Source organism: Herpailurus yagouaroundi, unplaced genomic scaffold (assembly GCF_014898765.1).
Source record: "Herpailurus yagouaroundi ecotype Mexico unplaced genomic scaffold, PumYag 100, whole genome shotgun sequence".
Lineage (NCBI taxonomy): Eukaryota > Metazoa > Chordata > Mammalia > Carnivora > Felidae > Herpailurus > Herpailurus yagouaroundi.
Genome location: NW_024412391.1, coordinates 12,329,824 through 12,348,218, shown reverse-complemented (window position 1 = coordinate 12,348,218; position 18,395 = coordinate 12,329,824). Strand labels below are relative to the sequence as shown.

The following is an 18,395-nucleotide window of genomic DNA, read 5'->3' as shown; positions in this document are numbered from 1 at the left end:
TCTGAGCCATTAGCCCAGAGCCCGACGCGGGGCTCGAATTCACGGACCGTGAGATCGTGACCTGAGCCGAAGTCGGACGCCCAACCGACTGAGCCACCCAGGCGCCCCCATTTTTATGTTTTTTAAAGAAGACATTTATTTACCCTAAAGACAAAACTGAGTCCCTAGGTTCTCTGTGGTCTGACTCGAAGTATTGCAGTCTCTCCAGTGTTTGCTTTGAGGAGTCCCTTCTTCTGTGTATTCTCCAGAAAGGTTGTAAGAATGGGACCCTTAGTTCAGTGAGACCAAGTTATACAAAAGCTCTGTCCATCTGCACAAGAGCCACGTCCATCAGAGAAGCACATATGCTCTCTACAGTTTTCCATGGTTCCCATCATGCCTGTGGCTCAGTGTGTGTGTTTGTGTGTTTGTTGGTAAACACTTGGTATACCAGCTCCCATGATGATTAAAATCTTAAACTTTAAACCTCAGCAGCTCCCCTGTAAATATTCAGTAGTTAATTAAATGGGAAGTCAGTTGATAGCAGCAAGGAGGAAAGAAGGAAGTGACTTTATTTACCCAAGATAGATGCACTAATCTGTACTTTGTCCTATGTTCACCCCTGTACACCAGAGGGAGGGAGGGGTGTAGTCTTTGTGGCTGTGGTACTGTTTCTCTGCGCGCTCTCTCTCTCTCTCTCTCTCTCTCTCTCTATATATATATATATATATATGTATTGAGGGTGGGGGGAACAGAAATTGTTTTATTTCTTAAACAGAGTAAGCAAATATAGCAGATTAAAATACTGCAAGCTTGGTGGTAAGTGCCTGAATGTTCATGATGTTATTGCCATATATATTTTTTGTTCTCTTGGTATAGTTCATAATCAAAGGCAGTGGAGAAGTGCTTTTGCCTACAGAATTTGTCCATCCTACCCTTTTTTAAAATATATATTTTAGAGGGAGAGAGAGAGAGAGTATGAGCAGGGGAGAAGGGCAGAGGGAGAGAGAGCATGAACAGGGGAGAGGAGCAGAGGGGGAGAGAGAGAGAGGGAAGGAGAGAGAATCTTAAGCAGGCTCCACACTCAGCACAGAGCCCAATGTGGGGCTTGATGCAGGGCTCAATCCTGTGACCCTGGGATCATGACCTGAGCCGAAATCAAGAGTCAGAGGCTCAACTGATTGAACCTCCCAGGCACCCCATCATACCCTTATTCATTTAAAGGGAAAACAGCTTTATTAGCATAAGGAGGCTTCTTGCTTGACATGACAAAGTGAGGGTTGGGGTGGAGGAACACTTGATAGCCTCTCTTTTCTCCATTCCCTTCTCTACCAGCATCAAAAAACAAAACAATAGGGGCGCCTGGGTGGCGCAGTCGGTTGAGCGTCCGACTTCAGCCAGGTCACGATCTCGCGGTCCGTGAGTTCGAGCCCCGCGTCGGGCTCTGGGCTGATGGCTCAGAGCCTGGAGCCTGTTTCCGATTCTGTGTCTCCCTCTCTCTCTGCCCCTCCCCCGTTCATGCTCTGTCTCTCTCTGTCCCAAAAATAAATAAACGTTGAAAAAAAAATTAAAAAAAAAAAAACAATAAATGTTACAGGAGGGTGGGTCTAGTTTTTGATCTGACAGAAGTTTCTAGTACTTGGTGAATTGGGGCTCTTTGAAGAAACAATATAAAAATGTCTTTCTTTTGCAAATTAAACACACACACATACACACACGCCCACACATTCATTATTTGGTCTCTCCCCGTGCCCTAGACGGGGTTTGTTCAAGTGAAGGATCCTGGAATTTGAGCTCATTAGCTTCGTGATTATTCAGCTTCTGGGCACCAGTGATCACACAGCAAAACACTGCCCAGATGTGTGTCATCCCATTCTCTGTTCTTCCGCCAACCTCATGCCCCTCTGGGCTGAGGGTAGAATCATCCCTCTTCCTCCAGAAATTCTCAGCTGTCTGATGTACCTTCGCCCGAGCCCAGGCTCTTCCAGATGCTTCCTGTTTCACATGCACTAAAGCTTCAAACTTGATGCTTGACCAGAAAGGGGTGTCATAAACCTGACGACCCTGGTCTCTCAGCTACTTGCAGATTACCTCAATCTGCTTCTTCCCTCAGGGCCCCATCAGTTTACCTTCTCCTGCAGTGAGATGAAGCCTTGTTATAAAGGGGTTTTTTTTCCCCTTCAGAATCTCTGAAAATTACTAAAGAAAGGAAGAAACTAGATACCTAGATTCCAGTTCACTTTGTCACTGACTGTTATGTAACTGTGGGTGAATCACGGATTAAGTGGGCCAGAAAATCTCCCATTTCATGGAAGTTGCAAGAACGGCAGGAGACCAGGCCCCGATGTTCATATCATTTTTAGTCCCCAGTGTGGAAAACCCTGGGGTGGAAGTGGAGAGCCTGGGCATGCAAGGCGGGCAGTGTTTGTCGGTATACATATGTCCACTGCAAGGAGGGTGAGGGCAGGCTGATGCAGCCGGAACAGCAGATTCTCCAGGGGACGGAGTGGGCCCAGCAGACCTTCGGGCCAGCAGCCTAACTTAGGGAATTCAGAAACACTGTAAGGTTGTCTGTCCCACTTCACCAGATTCTTCTCCCGCTGAGATGCGGCTGGTGTGTGTAGGGCAGCCTAAGATTTGGGCAGGAGGGGGCGGGGCCTCCTTATCAGCGTGCTTCCTGTCACTTCTTCAGACCTGCTCCTGCTAATCTCTTTCTACAGGCAGCATCTCTTCTACAGCTGCTTGCATTTGATAGCTTTTTTGCATCAGGATTTATGCCTGCCGAGCGTTGTTTTGGGGGCAGGGGAGAGATTATTTAGGTGAGTACCGTATTCAGTGTTCATGTTGTTTCAAATCACTTTTGGTGTTGTTTGAACGTTGGACCATAGATTTTCTTATATGTAGTGTCGCCTGTGGCATTGAAGAGCGAGTTGCCACCCATTAGTGATTTACATACCAAGCAGATGTGGTGGTTCATTGAATTAACATGTTTAACTTCTATAATAAGGTGACACTGGTAAATATTCTCTTTCCACCAGGGGAAAAACAAAGTGAGAAGGATGCCTTCAACCTGGAGTCAGCTGCTAGGAGCTGGGAGTTCCCAGCTACTAGTCATACTTTCAGACATCTATAACTCATTCTAGTAAATCCTCTCTTCTGTAAGCACAGACTGCCTTTTTATCTGGTGGAAACGCAGCATGCCATTAGAATGACATGTCCTGTCATTTTACATCATACAATTAAGATATTGTCTAGCTGTCAGAAAATTCAAATCGACTAGGCTCCCTGTAATTAATTATCTGTAGAATGTGCCATAGTGTATATGTTGTAAAGTTCAGGTAGTCGGTTGAATGAAGACCATAACATACTTTTTGTTTCTTCTCTTTCTAGATGTCTTGCTGTCATTGAACCCATTTGAAAGTGCTAGGCGAGCTCAGCCATCAGTATGTCCAAGTACAAACTGATTATGTTAAGACATGGAGAGGGCGCTTGGAATAAAGAGAATCGGTTTTGTAGCTGGGTGGATCAGAAACTTAACAGTGAAGGAATGGAGGAAGCTCGGAACTGTGGGAAGCAACTCAAAGCACTAAACTTTGAGTTTGATCTCGTATTCACGTCCATCCTTAATCGGTCCATCCACACAGCCTGGCTGATCCTGGAAGAGCTGGGGCAGGAATGGGTTCCGGTGGAAAGCTCGTGGCGTCTAAACGAACGTCACTATGGAGCTCTGATCGGTCTCAACAGGGAGCAGATGGCTTTGAATCACGGTGAAGAACAAGTGAGGCTCTGGAGGAGAAGTTACAATGTGACCCCACCACCCATTGACGAATCTCACCCTTACTACCGTGAAATCTACAGTGACCGGAGGTATAAAGTGTGCGATGTACCTGTCGATCAGCTGCCACGATCTGAAAGCTTAAAGGATGTTCTGGAGAGACTCCTACCCTTTTGGAATGAAAGGATTGCTCCTGAAGTCTTAAGTGGCAAAACCATTCTGATATCTGCTCATGGAAATAGCAGTAGGGCTCTCCTGAAACATCTGGAAGGTACCATCCTTATGCTACTATTTATTAGAGGTTGCTAAATGTTATGCTTGGACCTTAATCTAGAAAGGACAGGGTTTCTGAGCACAATTTACATAATGGACTTTCTTGCCCTATTCCCTTTTGTCATTTCAGTCTTTTTTTTTTTTAATTATATGAAATTTATTGTCAAATTAGTTTCCATACTCATTTCAGTCTTTTAAGAATCATTTTGTTCTATTAAATCAAAAACGCTGTGCCTTTCACATTCATACTATATAAAGCAATGATTCTAAAACTTTAGCAAGCATCAGATTTCCCTGGAGGGAGACTTTGGTCTACTCCAGATTGCTGGCCCCATCCTTAAAGTTTCTGAATTTATAGGCCCCGGGGGTATGGTTGGAGAATTTGCACTTCTAAGGTGTTTTCAGGTGATGCGGTTACTGCTGCTTGGGGGTTTTCCACTTTGAGAACTATTGATCTAAAGGATAATAAGGTTTTTGCTGTAGCAAGGTAAAAGCAGGCTAGGGAGGGAATTAATTTCTATAGAGATGGTATGCAAAGTCAATTTATTTATTTGAGTCGTTCCAGATAAAATTATCTAGACTTCAGCTTTGCCCATGCTCTTCCAACTCTAAACAATTATTCCTGCGTTGCAGATCTGTGTTTCTTGAACAATTCCTTTGTTCCAGCTCTTTTTTTCCAGACCAGGCCTATTCATTGATTGGGAGAAAGTTAGGGGGAAGGTAAATAAAAGGATTGCCTGTTGGAGATAATCAGTCGGCTCAATTTTATTTTAACCACTTCATGTTGTGTTCTAAACATATTCTGAAATGTACAATATTGTTATCTTCCTCTTAACTGATGTAAACTAGGAACCCCTGAGGACTCAGGCTCACCACTTTGGGGCATCAGCGACTGCACTGTGACACAGGGGGTTCTTCCTTCCCCTTTCTCCCTTCACTAAGCAATCCCAGGCATTTGTGCTTTTTGAGTGATCTGCTCCCTTGTCCTTTGTCCTGACAGCACCAGCAGTAGTTAGCCCCTGATATTAGAATGCATTTCTCTAACATTCCTTGCCCATTCTACTTTTCTCTATGAGGCTGTGAAAAATGAAGAGGTTGACATTGTATGTGAAATAAGTGAAAATAGGTTATTGGTAACCAAACAAAGTGATCTTTATGAGATTTTATTGTAAACTTTTTAGCATGTGCTTTTGCCCCTGATTTTTATAACATGGCCAAAAGCCAAATCATTACTCGAATACTTGCATCCATTAGTTGTGCAGAGATCTAAACTCTACAGACTTTATTGGCTATTAAAAATGTTATTGGCTAGACATGGCGCTCACCCTGTTTGTGTATATATCTTATTTACTCAACTACATAAAGGCTTCTATTCTTTTTCTTTCAGAATAGTCAGGTATTTGATTAAGTGATAAATAACTTCATCATTATTGGACTACAGTACTTTATTGTTTGAAGAAGAGTTGAGCCTTCTCTTAGGACAACAACAAACTGAAATTCAGAATTTTGAAGTTTCTGCCAAAAGGTGTATTCTGTTCCACCACTCCAATTCCCTTGTTCCAGAGACGAGACTTTGATCTCTCTGTGGCCAAGCTCCCTTCCCTAAAGAAGATGCCATCATCTGCTTCAGGAACCTCTTTTCTCCCCTGTCTTAACTAGGAAACCCTCCCTTTAAAAAATGATTTCTTGCTATTTAATACCATTTATTCTTCAACTGTCTTTAGGTTTAGATGTCTTTAAGATTATTCTGCATCCCCAGCCACAGCCCATTCTAGATACTCCCTTCTATTAGTGCATCGAGGATTTCCCTATTTGTTACTGTTCTTTTTTGAAGGGAATAGGAAGGTTTAGCCAATGGTGAAGAAGACTGTCACCCTGGTCAGAGTAGAGGGAGAATTACCTGTGGACGGCAAGGTTACCCATAGAAAGCTTACTTTCTGTATTTGAGGGAGGTTTTGAAACCATTAATAATTTACCGAAAAACAATCATTTGGTATAGCTGCTGTAGAAAACAATCCATCAGCTTCTTTATAGATTAGACCTGCGGTTACCATACGATCCCACCAATTCTATTGCTAGGTATTTACCTGTATTCATTTCCTAGCGCTACTGTAACGAAGTACCAATAACTGCAAGGCTTAAAACAACAGATACTAATTTTCCTCACAGTTCCCCGGGGCTGGAAGTCCTAAATTAAAGTGTTGCTGGGGTCATGTTCTCTCTATCCTTTCTTGCGTCTTCTAGCTTCTTGGGTTTGTTGGCAATCTTTGGCATTCCCTGGTTTGTAGGTGCATCCGTGCAGACCTGTCTTCACTAGGTGTTTTCCCTGTGCGTCTCTGTTTCTTGTCCAAATTTCCCCTTTTCGTAAGAATACGCATAATATTAGAGTAGGATGAAAGATATCATTTTAACTTGACTACCTCTATAAAGACCCTGTTTCCAAATAAGGTCACATTCTGAGGTTAGGACTTCAACGTATCTTTTTTGGAGGGATAATAGTTCAACCCATAGCAATACTTAAGAGAGATGAAAACCTATGTCCAAATGAAAACATGTACACAAACCTTCATAGTAGTAGTATTCATAAGAGCCAAAACACAGAGAAGCATCCCAAATGCGTGTCACCTAGTGACTAGATACATTAAATTTGGTATCCATACAATATAATATGATTCAGCAATGAAAAAGAATGAAATACTCTTATGTGCTACAGTGTGGATGAACTTTAAACTCATCATTACCTGAAAGAAGGGAGTCACAAAGGAATATTTATTGTGCAATTCTACTTAAATGAAATGTCCAGAATGGCCACATCTTTACAGACAGAAAATAGATTATGTGTTTCCTGGGCCTGGGGTAGAGGTGGAAGGGTGTGGAATGAACAGTGGCTGCTGTTAGATACAGAGTTTCTTGTTGGGGTGGTGAAACGTGCTAAAGTTGATTGTGATGATGGTCGCACGAGTCTGAATATACTAAAAGCCGTGGGATAAATGGATAAATTGTATGATATGTGAATTACCCAGTTAAAGCTGCAAAAATAGTTTAATCAATGGGATTGAAAGATTAAAGGATGTGGCATTGGCCTAGAGAAAAATATTGGAGGGCAAATATGGGAAGCAGTGTCAAAGTAGACATGTATGGATGTGGAGTAAAGAATAAGGAAAAATAAAATAAACTACAGCTTTGGTCACTAGAGCAGAAATGGATTTATAGGGGTTGCTGAGAAATTAGTAGGCATTAGTCCTCAGGCTTTATTTAAGCTTTCTTCTGGAGGTCTTTTTTTTTTTTTTTTTTTTTTAAGTTGGATGTATAATGCTAAATGACTTTTCAGAGCTTAACACAACTGAAGCAACCTTAAATTATAATTCCTATCCCTCTCCCTATCTATAGGCCTTATACAAAATGTTGTTATTTGGAAGATAATTGATTTAAAACAGCAGTTTTCATGCTGGAAGAGGCAAATGGTATGAGATTTGAGAAGGAAATACGTGAAAGTAGAAAAGGCATAAAGTTGGCTGATGTCTGCAGCAGAGGACAGGGGAGGTGTAGATGAGGGAGACAGGAAGTGGAAATGGGAGGGTTGGTGACCATGGCAGATGGCAGACATTCAGGGGGAAAAAATGGCAGAAAATCCAGAATATGCCATTAGGCACAAGCCATAGAGTGGGGAAGCAAAAGCAGTGGATGTGAAGATTGGGATCTGTCCGTAGGAAGACAGAAGGCTGGTATGTAAGTTTGGCTCACCCACCCCGGGCAGAACAACTTGGTTCCTTTTGGCCTATGGTACCCCCTGGTGGTGCCGTTGTTAAGACTCATGGAGCTCTTTGGTGTCGCTGTGACTCCCTTTAGAATGACCTCCACGCCTAACATGGAAGAAATTATTTTAGATTTTAGGATCACTCCATAAATTAGTTATCATGTCTTATTTTAGGAGTTCCCTAAATACCAATCTCCACTAATGGATTTCTCTTACTATATATTGAAAAATAAGATCCATGTATTCGATGTCACAGCTCTAAGAATTAAGCATAAATGACTTTGCCAAGATCCGAAGGAACAGTGTATGTTATTTCTTCCACATAATTTCTGTTAATGAGATTTTAGCTTTTTAAAAATTTATTCTGGATGTATATGTTTACCAGAATAGGAATACCAACATTAGTCTTACCTCACACATCTGACTTTCAGGAACTCAAGTTATAGGGCTTTATGTGGTATTTGATAAATTCTCAGCCTAAAAGAAAATATTCCTTTGAATTTGGATGCTAACTTAAAAAAAAAAATTTTTTTTGACATTTATTCATTTTTGAGAGACAGAGACAGAGTGTGAGTGGAGGAGGGGGAGAGAGAGAGGGAGACACAGAATCCAAAGCACGCTTCAGGCCCTGAGCTGTCAGCACAGAGCCCGATGTGGGGCTCGAACTCCTGGACCGCAAGATCATGACCTGAGCCGAAGTCAGATGCTTAACCTACTGAGCCACCCAGGGGCCCCTGGATGCTAACTTTTTAAGATTCCAGAAATTAAGTGAATCTTACTTACTTTAGGGGGAAATACAGGTATTTATCATATAGGAAGGACCACTGGCCAATTTATTTGTGTGTGTGTATGTTCATTGTGTTAAAAAATATCATAAAATTTACCATTTTAATTGCCAGTTTATTCTTACTGTAAAGTTACATGACTGTATCATTTTCTGGTTAATACCTGTTGTTCCAGTGCAATTATTAATAGCATCTCCTTTCACTTTCATAAGTGCCCTGCTTGAATGATAAATTATGTGGTCACCTTACCATAAAGGTGTTAGCCTTTACTAGTATTAAGAATGAATCCCTGAAATAGGTGTGACCAGATTCCATATTTCCTGTGAACACAAAAGTTGCTAAATTCTTTGCATTGATGACAAAAGTAAAGATGTTTGTGGTTGTAGATTCATCTGATTCCTAGTCATGCTTTCTAGATATGTTTATATAAAATTCTCTCCTATTAACAGGATCTTTCAAGGAACTGGGCAATTTTTCCCTGTATTATCCTTAAACTGCCTGACAAACTTAAAGCATGTTACCTTCTGCTGGGGAGGAGTATGGTAGCTGATAGAATCAACGACCGCATACTCTCGTATCACAAAAATACTTTATTGTTTAAAGACTATAACTTTGGGGTAGGAAGGATGATGTCCCAGTAAAAAAACTAATTAGAATATTAGTCTACCCTGAAATCTCCAAGTGCCTTATGATCTCTCTACTTAAAAGTATACTAGTGTTACGCATCTACTGTACCTTGTATACACCTCAACAATGGAGACTGTTGGTTCTTAAGACGTTATTTTGTTTGTCAACTATTTGGTGCTATGACTTTATCCTATAGGCAGTCCAGTCCTGACTGACACTTCTTCCATTTGTGAAAAAGAAGACAGGTGCTGTTGAGGGGAAATGAAAGCCAGACAGACCTCAGATGACTTAGCCATGATCATGATAATTAGTTGGAGTCGTGAACTCCACCCAAACCCAGTTCACTGAGTCTCCACACATGATTACCACCTGGGCTTTTTTGTTTTAAATGTTTTCTGAAAAGTAGCCCTTCCCTTGATCTATTTTTTGTTTGGAATACTATGTTTTAAGAAGCTGAGTCAAGAGTATCCTTGGCAGGTTAACCATTAAAAGTTAATTTGATGCAGCTAACTGAGTCTCAAATTATTATTGCTGTTACCCTAATATTGTGGTTTGTGAATGGTGTTCCCTAGTACAGATGTACCAGGTGACTTTTTTTTTTTTTTTTTTTTTTTTTTTTTTTTTTTTTTTTAGCGCATGTTAAGTGCAGCTCTAGGCATTTACATACATATCCTGTTTAATATAGGAACTAGAGCCAGGCTGTGAACTCACCGGAAAACTGAGGTTCAGTCCCGTGTTTTACACTGCTGTTTAGTGTATCTGGGTCATACTTTTTATTTCATTTGACCAATCATTGATCACTCAGCTGTTTTGCTTAAAGAAACTGCTCTAATGAAAAGGAACAAACTACTGATACCCTCAACATCGTGGCTGAACCTCAACGGCATTATACTAAGTGAAAGACCTGGGCTCAAAAAGCCGAGTATTGTACATTCTTGTTGAAGTCTTAGCCTTCAGTAGTTCAGAATGTGACCATATTTAGATAGAGAGTCTTTAAAGAAGTAATTAAAGTAAAATTGGGCCATTACGGTGGCCCTAATCCAACGTGATTGGCGTCCTCATAAGAGATCAGGACACAGACACACACAGAGAGAAGACCATGTGAAGGTACAGGGAGATGACAACCATGTACAAGCCAAGGAAAGTGACTTCAGACTTTGATATCCCCAGAACAGTGAGAAAAGAACTTTGAGTTTTGTTTTGTTTGTTTGAGTTTTGTTTTTGTTTGTTTGTTTTTTGGGTTTTTTTAGCAAAAAACAAGCAAACTATGCACTGTATGACTCCCATTTATATGCCTGTCAGGAAAAGGCAACACCATCGGGTCAGAAAACAGATCAGTGGAAGAAAAGGTAGGATGCAGGGGGGCATAAGGAAATTTTGGGGGGTTCATTAGAGCTATTCTGTACACTAAAACCGGTAAATTTTACTGCATGTGAATTATAGTTCGGTGTAAAAAGTCTAGCTTTCATCCAGTGAAATGACCATTTCCCTAATGGGGACCATGGCTTTTGTTGCCTAAGATAAAGACTCGATTAGTTTGTCAACTAGTAGAATTAATTAAATGAAGGTTGCTACATACGCCTAATTGTGCCTTTGAAAACTAACCCGGAGGGCCCCGGTATGCTCTCTCAAGACTGGGAGCAAGTAGTGCTGACTTTACGCAGCACCCAAACCATGGACGTCACAGGGAATCGCTGGCACAGCCGGTCTTCGCAAGTGACCTAGAAGCTGTTGGACCAAGAAGCTTTGTCCTTCGAGGTTGTGAGCTTGTCTAGGAAAGGTTTTCCTGCCCCAGAACTATTTCTGCTCACTTGACACTGAATTCTCTAGTCGTCCTTGGGTCTTCTATCTGTCCTTTTTTTCTTCTCACAACCACCTAGGCAAGGAGTAGGTCAATGCAAGAGCATGAAAAGAACAGCAAGGCAAGTGTTACTGATTTGGAACTAGGCAGCACTCTTGTACAAGAATTGCAAACACAGGAACCCATGTCAGGGCCTAGGATACACTTCTTGCCTGATCAGGACAGCTTCTACCATGTCAATTACTTATTTAACATCTCTGCTTTTAAATTGTAGGTAATTGGGAGATTGCATTACTTTTAACTGGAAAGTAGTCCTTGACACTTTCAGAAGAAGGACTGCAGTCAGACCTATGAGATACGATACAGTAAGAAAATTCCTACCTAAGGAACTGCTTTACCTGTTTCTAGCAGCGTAGAGGATTGCCTGTGCTGTGCTAATAAGTCCAGGCAAAAGCAGGGCCCTGCGCTGACTGGTTCAGACACACTTGTCACAGAGCACCACCGCGAAAGCTCCTAACACAGGCTTAGTATCTAAAAGCATCTTGTTCTGTAGCGCTCCAGACAGGCGTTTGTTTCTTTCTCTGTGGTTGGCATAGTCACTTCCTGTTTGTTTGCTGCTGGCCCACACTGAAGGAAAATCCAGGGCCTGAACTGAAGCGTTGGATGTAGTCTGTGTCTTGCCAGCGGAAGTGGATTGTTTAGTCTGGGTTCAAGCACAGGACTAGGCAGTTTCAAGTTTGGAATCAGAGTGGCATGCAGGAGACTCATGAACGACAGGCTTGGTCCCTGAAGGATTGGGTGCAGCTGCACACATAGCAAGGCAAGGAAGCCTTGAGGCAAAATTAGAGAGCCGGGGAGGGCAGGTCAGCCGGGGCCAGCTGTGGCGGCGGGGCTGACGAGTGCTTCACCTTTGGCATTTTAGCGTGATATTTTCGGAAGCTGCAAATTCAGACCTCTCTCCTGTAAAGCAAATGCTTGTCTGGTGGTATGGTCAGGCTTTCTCTTATTCAAAGTTTAATTGATGTAGGAAAACTTTTGCTTTTAAACTATTCTATACACTATAGATTTGGGGTTTGCTTTCATCCTGTGACAAATCTGTCCCCCTGGCCATCTTTTCTCCTGTTGCCCGAGATGAGCAAACCTTTGGAGGAAATCAAAGAAAATATATAGACAAATTTAATTTGAATTGTTTATTAGCACTAAATACCTTGTATTCAAGCCTAAGTGCCTTCTCTCTCTCTCTCTCTCTCTCTCTCTCTCTCTCTCTCTCTCTCTGGTAAGGTTATAAAGGAAACACAGTCTTTAATCAAGGTTTCAAGAGTAAAAGAATAGATTTAATTAGAAAGCCCAGAGAGTTCAGGTTTATTCATTTCAGCCATGTGCTGAGGGCCTGTCGAATCAGGTGCTGTTCTTGGCACAGGATACAGCCCCTAGAATTGGACACGCAAAATCCTGGCTTTTGAGGGGCTGTGTCCCCATTTTGATCTCTTTCCGAGATTCGGCCGATCCTGGATCTCTGGCAAAGTCTTCAGAGTGCTTTCATGTATGCACTTTATAAGTTAGGGTTTGTAGCTAATGTTCTGTCCCTTACCGCTTGTATTCGTATATAACAAGTAGATTCATACAACATATACAGTTGTAAAAGTGGATCATACAGCTGAACAGCTTCTGGATCCTGGCAGCCAATGCATATAATAGAAGGTTCTTTACAGTTGAACAAATATTACTGAGTTCTCGCAGGGGGTAAGGCACTGGTCCGAGAGCACGTGTGACACAGGGATGGCTGAGACATGGTCCCTCTTCTCAAGGCGTTTATAATCCTGCTTGGCGAAGCGAGCATTTGCACAGCCACCTCTAATAGAAGGCCAAGTGTGCATGCTGTAAGTGTATCTTAATATACTTCATTAATGTATATACATATTAATGTAAGTATTAATATACTTAATGTACAGCGATCTCGGGGCACCTGGGTGGCTCAGTCGGTTAAGCGTCCGACTTCAGCTTCAGGTCATGATCTCACGGTTCGTGGGTTCGAGCCCTGCCTCGGGCTCTGTGCTGACAGCTCAGGGCCTGGAGGCCGCTTCTGATTCTGTGTCTCCCTCTCTGCCCCTCCTCCACTCCCGTTCTGTCTCTCTCTCAAAAATAAATAAACATTTAAAAAATAAATAAAATAATGTACAGTGATCTCAATAACTGGCCGTGGCTCCTGTTCCTGCTATAATGACTTGGTGGAGAGGGCTCATAGGTGCAGATTTGACTTTCTAGAGCTATTCCTATATGCAGAAAATGAAGTTGTTTGAGTTTCTACCCATACTGGCATTGAGTTACCCCCTTTGACTTACCATAAACTTTCATTATTTCTTTTTTCTTTTTTCAACGTTTATTTATTTTTGGGACAGAGAGAGACAGAGCATGAACGGGGGAGGGGCAGAGAGAGAGGGAGACACAGAATCGGAAACAGGCTCCAGGCTCCGAGCCATCAGCCCAGAGCCCGACGCGGGGCTCGAACTCACGGACCGCGAGATCGCGACCTGGCTGAAGTCGGACGCTCAACCGACTGCGCCACCCAGGCGCCCCACTTTCATTATTTCTTACTCGAAATAGCCCAACCATGTGGATTGACCACAGTTAACTCCTAGATGCTCCTACGTGAAGATTCAAGAATTAAAGACAATGGTTGGGGGCTGAAGAAGGGGTGGCAGTGGAGGGAGCGGTGACGGAGAAGGGCAGTTGCAGGGTGAGAACTCTGATATTTCCCTTCAAACGTTCTTGGAGCCAAAAAAACAACAACAAAAATCTAAGCCAGTTATCAGACAGGGGATGTGCTGTTTGTTCACTCATTTTAACTTTCATATGATGTTCCAGTTAGTGAATTTATAATACAGTATTGCGTAATACAGTATTGATTCAGTTTGGCTTAATTCAGTGCAGATGCATTATTCTAGCCTTAGGAGTTCTGCCGGCTTAACTTTCTCAGGATGAAGAATGGCTTATGCCAAAATCGAGTAATGAGCAATAGCTTCACTGTGGTTTTTCCTAATTTGCTGTTTTAAAAGTTCAGTCTGTTAAGTCTCATTGACTGATTATTAACCAGTCTAAGCATTTTAAATATTTGTAAGTAATTAGTCTGCTGTGTGAATGATTTGAGTAGTCATTAAAGTGGAATGTCAACTTGGTGTTTATTGGAAATGTCTCTATTTTTGTTGAGCTCTCCTTCCTTTGTATGTGAAATATGATAGTTCTCGTGGCCTTTGTTTAGTTGGCTCTTTGCTTTGGTCCCACACAAAAGTGGGATGTTATCTGAGCCAGAGACATGAGCTCGAGTGTGGTGCTGTTGAAGAGAGGACCTGTCAAGATCTGGTTAGATCTGGGACCTTGGCCAAACAGGAGAGTCCCATGTGCTCTCCAGCCCCTTGCCAAAGACCTAGAACTCATTTCTAAGGTCCCAGACGACAACCCCTAAACCTGGCGCATCATGATCCCAGTGTGTTAGCTGTTTCAAGGGGATCAGATGAATCTGTTCATGTCCTTACCAGCCCTGAAGACGGAGAAACACGAGGTGCTACTGTTTAGTTAGTACCCAGCCCTTCAAAAGGGCAGAACATGATTGCAAACATTCTCTTCTCTCCTTATACTGCGCTGGAAGTAGCCGTGAACAAGTCGGATGACCAGAGTTGAAATCCTGGGATTTGGGAATAAGAAAACCAGGTGCAATGTGATTGCCTTATCAGTCTTGTGATTTGAGAAATTTAATTTCACTTCTCTGGATCTGTTTAGTATTTTTTAACAGCTTTCTTGAGATATAATTTACATAATGTACAGTTCAGTGGCTTTTAGTATGTGTACAGAATTGCCCATCTATCACCACAGTCAATTTTGGAACATTTTCATTAGTCCCAAAAGTAACCCTATACTTAACTGTCACTTCCCCATTTCCTCATTCTCTCTAGCCCCAGGCAATCACTAATCTATTTTTCTCACACTAGATTTTCCCGTATAAATGGACTCCTACAACATGCCGTCTTTTATGACTGGCTTCTTTCATTAGTATAATGTTTTCAAGGGTCATCAATGTTTAGCATGTATTAAGCACTTATTTCTTTTTTTATTGCTAAATAATGTTCCATTGTATGGGTATACCGCAATTACTATAGTTAATTTATCCATTCATCAATTAACGGACATTTAGGATGTATCCACTTTTTGGCTATTATGCTACTATGATGGCTCATGTACAAGATTTAGATAGGAAACATGAAGGAACAACAGGTTGCCCTGAAGGGTATCTACTATCCTAAAATTTAATATGATGCGAATCTCTGTCTAAGCTTTTTTTTTTTTTTTTTTTTTAAATTTCTGAGAAGTTTTTATACTTCCAGGAACTATAGCTAGAATCCCTTACCGTATCTGGAGTGGTTCCAGACATGCCACTAATATGGGACTCAATAAATGTGCAGTGAAACAACCAAACGGAACTACCTCCCGTGTTGTCTTTAATGCTTTGTCCCTTCCTCTCCCAATCTACAGGTATCTCCGACGAAGACATTATCAACATTACTCTTCCCACTGGAGTGCCCATTCTCCTGGAACTGGATGAGAACCTGCATGCTGTTGGGCCTCACCAGTTCCTGGGCGACCAAGAGGCTATCCAAGCCGCCATTAAGAAAGTAGAGGATCAAGGAAAAGTGAAAAAACGAGTTGAAAAATGAAAGCTTTCCCATTTACTTGCTAGGAATAGCTGCAAAGGAAGTGGCATGCAGTATTTTGTGGGTGCTGATCTCCCTCTCTTTTTTTTCCCCTGATTTTTCCAGAACTAGTCAATGGGATAGAGTTTATAAGGTAACTCGGTAAATGTTGTTGCCCAGATAAAAGATTTAGGATGCCTGAGTGCTTTGTCATAAGTCTGATGAGAACTCTCTTGCTAGTCCTGTTTGAATTAGTCATTCATGGGGCTAATTGGTAACCAGTGGGGCTTAATCAAGGTCCCGAGTGTCTAAGATGAGAGAGTAACAAGTAGAGGTGAAGTTTAAGGTATTCATCATTTAATAAATCATTATTGAGTCACTATTGACAGACACTACTTATTCCAATAGGTAGTTCACTTTTATATTTACTGAGACTTTCTGGGATGATAGTAAGGTATATTAGATAATACGCTCTACTTAAGTATTTATTACTAGTCTTCTCCTCTAGGAAAAGGGATGCTTTGCTAGTTAAAACCAGAGGCCCATTAAATGGGAGAAATCACCGATGGATTCCTCCAAGAAAGCCAACAACAAACAGTAAGGCACTTTGCCTTGTCTCTAGACCAGAGACATCCTTTCTTTGACAGTTGGTAGGATTCCCCTTTGGCTGCTGGGATTAGCAACGTGTCGACAGCCATAGCTGTTGATGTTCTCCTTTTGTTTTGTTGAACTTTAATCATTGGTTACTTAAAATTGCTTAAAACTAAAGGTCTGTGACCTAAAATGAATCTCCTCAAAGCATCTCCATGTGACTGATAAACATTAGGTAAAGGCCTCCGAACTAGTCTTTGGCTCAAATCTTCTGTAACTCTCAAAGTGTTGCACCTATTTCATTGCATGGACACTCCTAATTCCCTATAAATTGAACATCAGGGTCAGGGGGAAGGTAAAATATAATGCATGCAATTTTATTCCCATGAGCAGGAAAAATAAGGTACATTGGGGATGGCCATACACATTTATTGTTCATCAGCAGAGAGCAAAAGATTATAGTATGTGACATAGAGCAGCTAGGGTAGGCCACGGACAGAAATGGTTGCTGATCAATCTCAATGATACTGTTTTCCAGATCATATTTTTAGATGTCATGGGTATATAAGTCACGGTTTCTTCAAACTCTTGCCTTATTTTAAGGCAAGGGACATATATTTCAGTGACAAAGTTATGGAAAAAAATATGTAGCTGTTTATCAGTTTTTCATGATTTTCCATTTGTGGGTTAGTCTATTTGTATCCATTTTAGAGTAAATGGCAATGGAAGAAAACTAATTCTAAAACCCTTGCCACTGCTTGGTCTCCATTTGGTCCTTTCTTTGAGACTTTTTAGAACAAAGATGTCTGGGAAGAAGAGATGACCCTGGTGTGCTCCCAGCTGGCCACATCTGGGATGTGTCAGGACATGGCATGTGGATGCTTTACATTTCTGACGAACCAGTAGTGTCTGCTGTAGCCCTTCATTTTAGTCCACTTACTTAACCAAATAATATTCTTTGGAATTCAGAGATCAGATCTTTCTAGAATTCCAAGCCTATGGCCAGGCTATACCTCAGACCATTCTTTAACAGCTTCATCTCTGGATTTTCTGAATTTCCTAACCCGAGTGGTGACCGTATCTTAATGCAGCTGAAGACCCTAGAGTTGGATTCTTCCCTTGTCCTTCACTTGTCCTTGTTCACTTCCAGGGAGCGCCCCCGGCAGAATGATGTGGTTCTGCACACAAAGCGACACTCACAACCAGTCACTTGGGAATCTGGCAGATCTCCTAAGATAGGGATAATTTTTGCTGATACTTTCTGATGTAATTTGGTGTATTGTTTTTGAGATCTTGGCTGAAATAAATGAGACATTTATGAAAACCTCATGTTAAATTATTTTTTTGGTAAAGATTCTATTTTTAAAACTCTACACCCAACATGGCGCTCAAACACAATCCCGACCGAGATCAAGCGTCGCATGCCATACTGACTGAGCCAGCCGGGCACCCCATTTTTTTAAAGACAGGTAAAATTATTTTTAACAATTCCAGCACTTCGTCCTTAGACCGCCTAATGTAGCTGTTTTCTTCACATGGCTCACATCCAGAATTTTTGATGTACGAATCTTGAAGGCCAACCTGCATCCTAATCTTGGCAACCTTCTGTTCTCTATGAAGCTGGGACCAAACAAAGGGGGATTTTTTTTTTTTTTCTTTGAAAGTAAAGGCAGATAGTCTGTCTAGAAATTTGGCTGTTAGAGAGGGCAGCCCGGCCTGCTGCCAGGATGGACTTGCCCTGAAGCCAGCTAGACCCGTCTCCTCTGCCCAGGTTGGAATGACTGACTGCCCCCGGGGTGCAGCAAGTGTGGTAAGATAAGGGCCACAGCAGGATGCTTCTCCCAGGCTTTAAGTTATAAATTTTCCACAAGTGCTGTATCCCAGTACACCGAAAATCTTTTTTTTTCTAAGAGAACACAAGTTCTGCTTCAGAAAACGGAGGTTTTCACATCCTCTAATGCTAATTTGAGCACTGACAACAAAGCGTCCTTGGATGAAAATGCATTACGTCATGTATTTTTCTTTGATAAGATGTGCAGGAAAGATTTCTAAATGAGACCTGTTTATCTCTCAAGCTCATCCAGATTTTTTTGCCTGCGATTTGTAGATTATTTCCCATCTT

The 18,395-nt window shown here is 41.7% G+C and overlaps 1 protein-coding gene across 4 annotated transcripts in view; it reads left to right on the top strand.

Moving 5' to 3' along the window:
• The window catches only part of BPGM (bisphosphoglycerate mutase), a 32,040-nt gene extending 14,438 nt beyond the window's left edge, over positions 1-17,602 (top strand). For 3 of the 4 annotated variants that reach the window (XM_040471913.1, XM_040471912.1, XM_040471911.1), the window contains 2 exons: positions 3,370-4,025; positions 15,525-17,602. In XM_040471913.1, the coding sequence (XP_040327847.1) occupies positions 3,425-4,025; positions 15,525-15,706 (783 nt within the window). In that variant the 5' untranslated portion in view covers positions 3,370-3,424 and the 3' untranslated portion in view covers positions 15,707-17,602. Of the gene's footprint in view, positions 1-2,673; positions 2,799-3,369; positions 4,026-15,524 lie in introns of those variants that run through there. The other variant, XM_040471914.1, reaches the window with a different exon arrangement.
• The last annotated feature ends 793 nt before the right edge of the window (positions 17,603-18,395 follow it).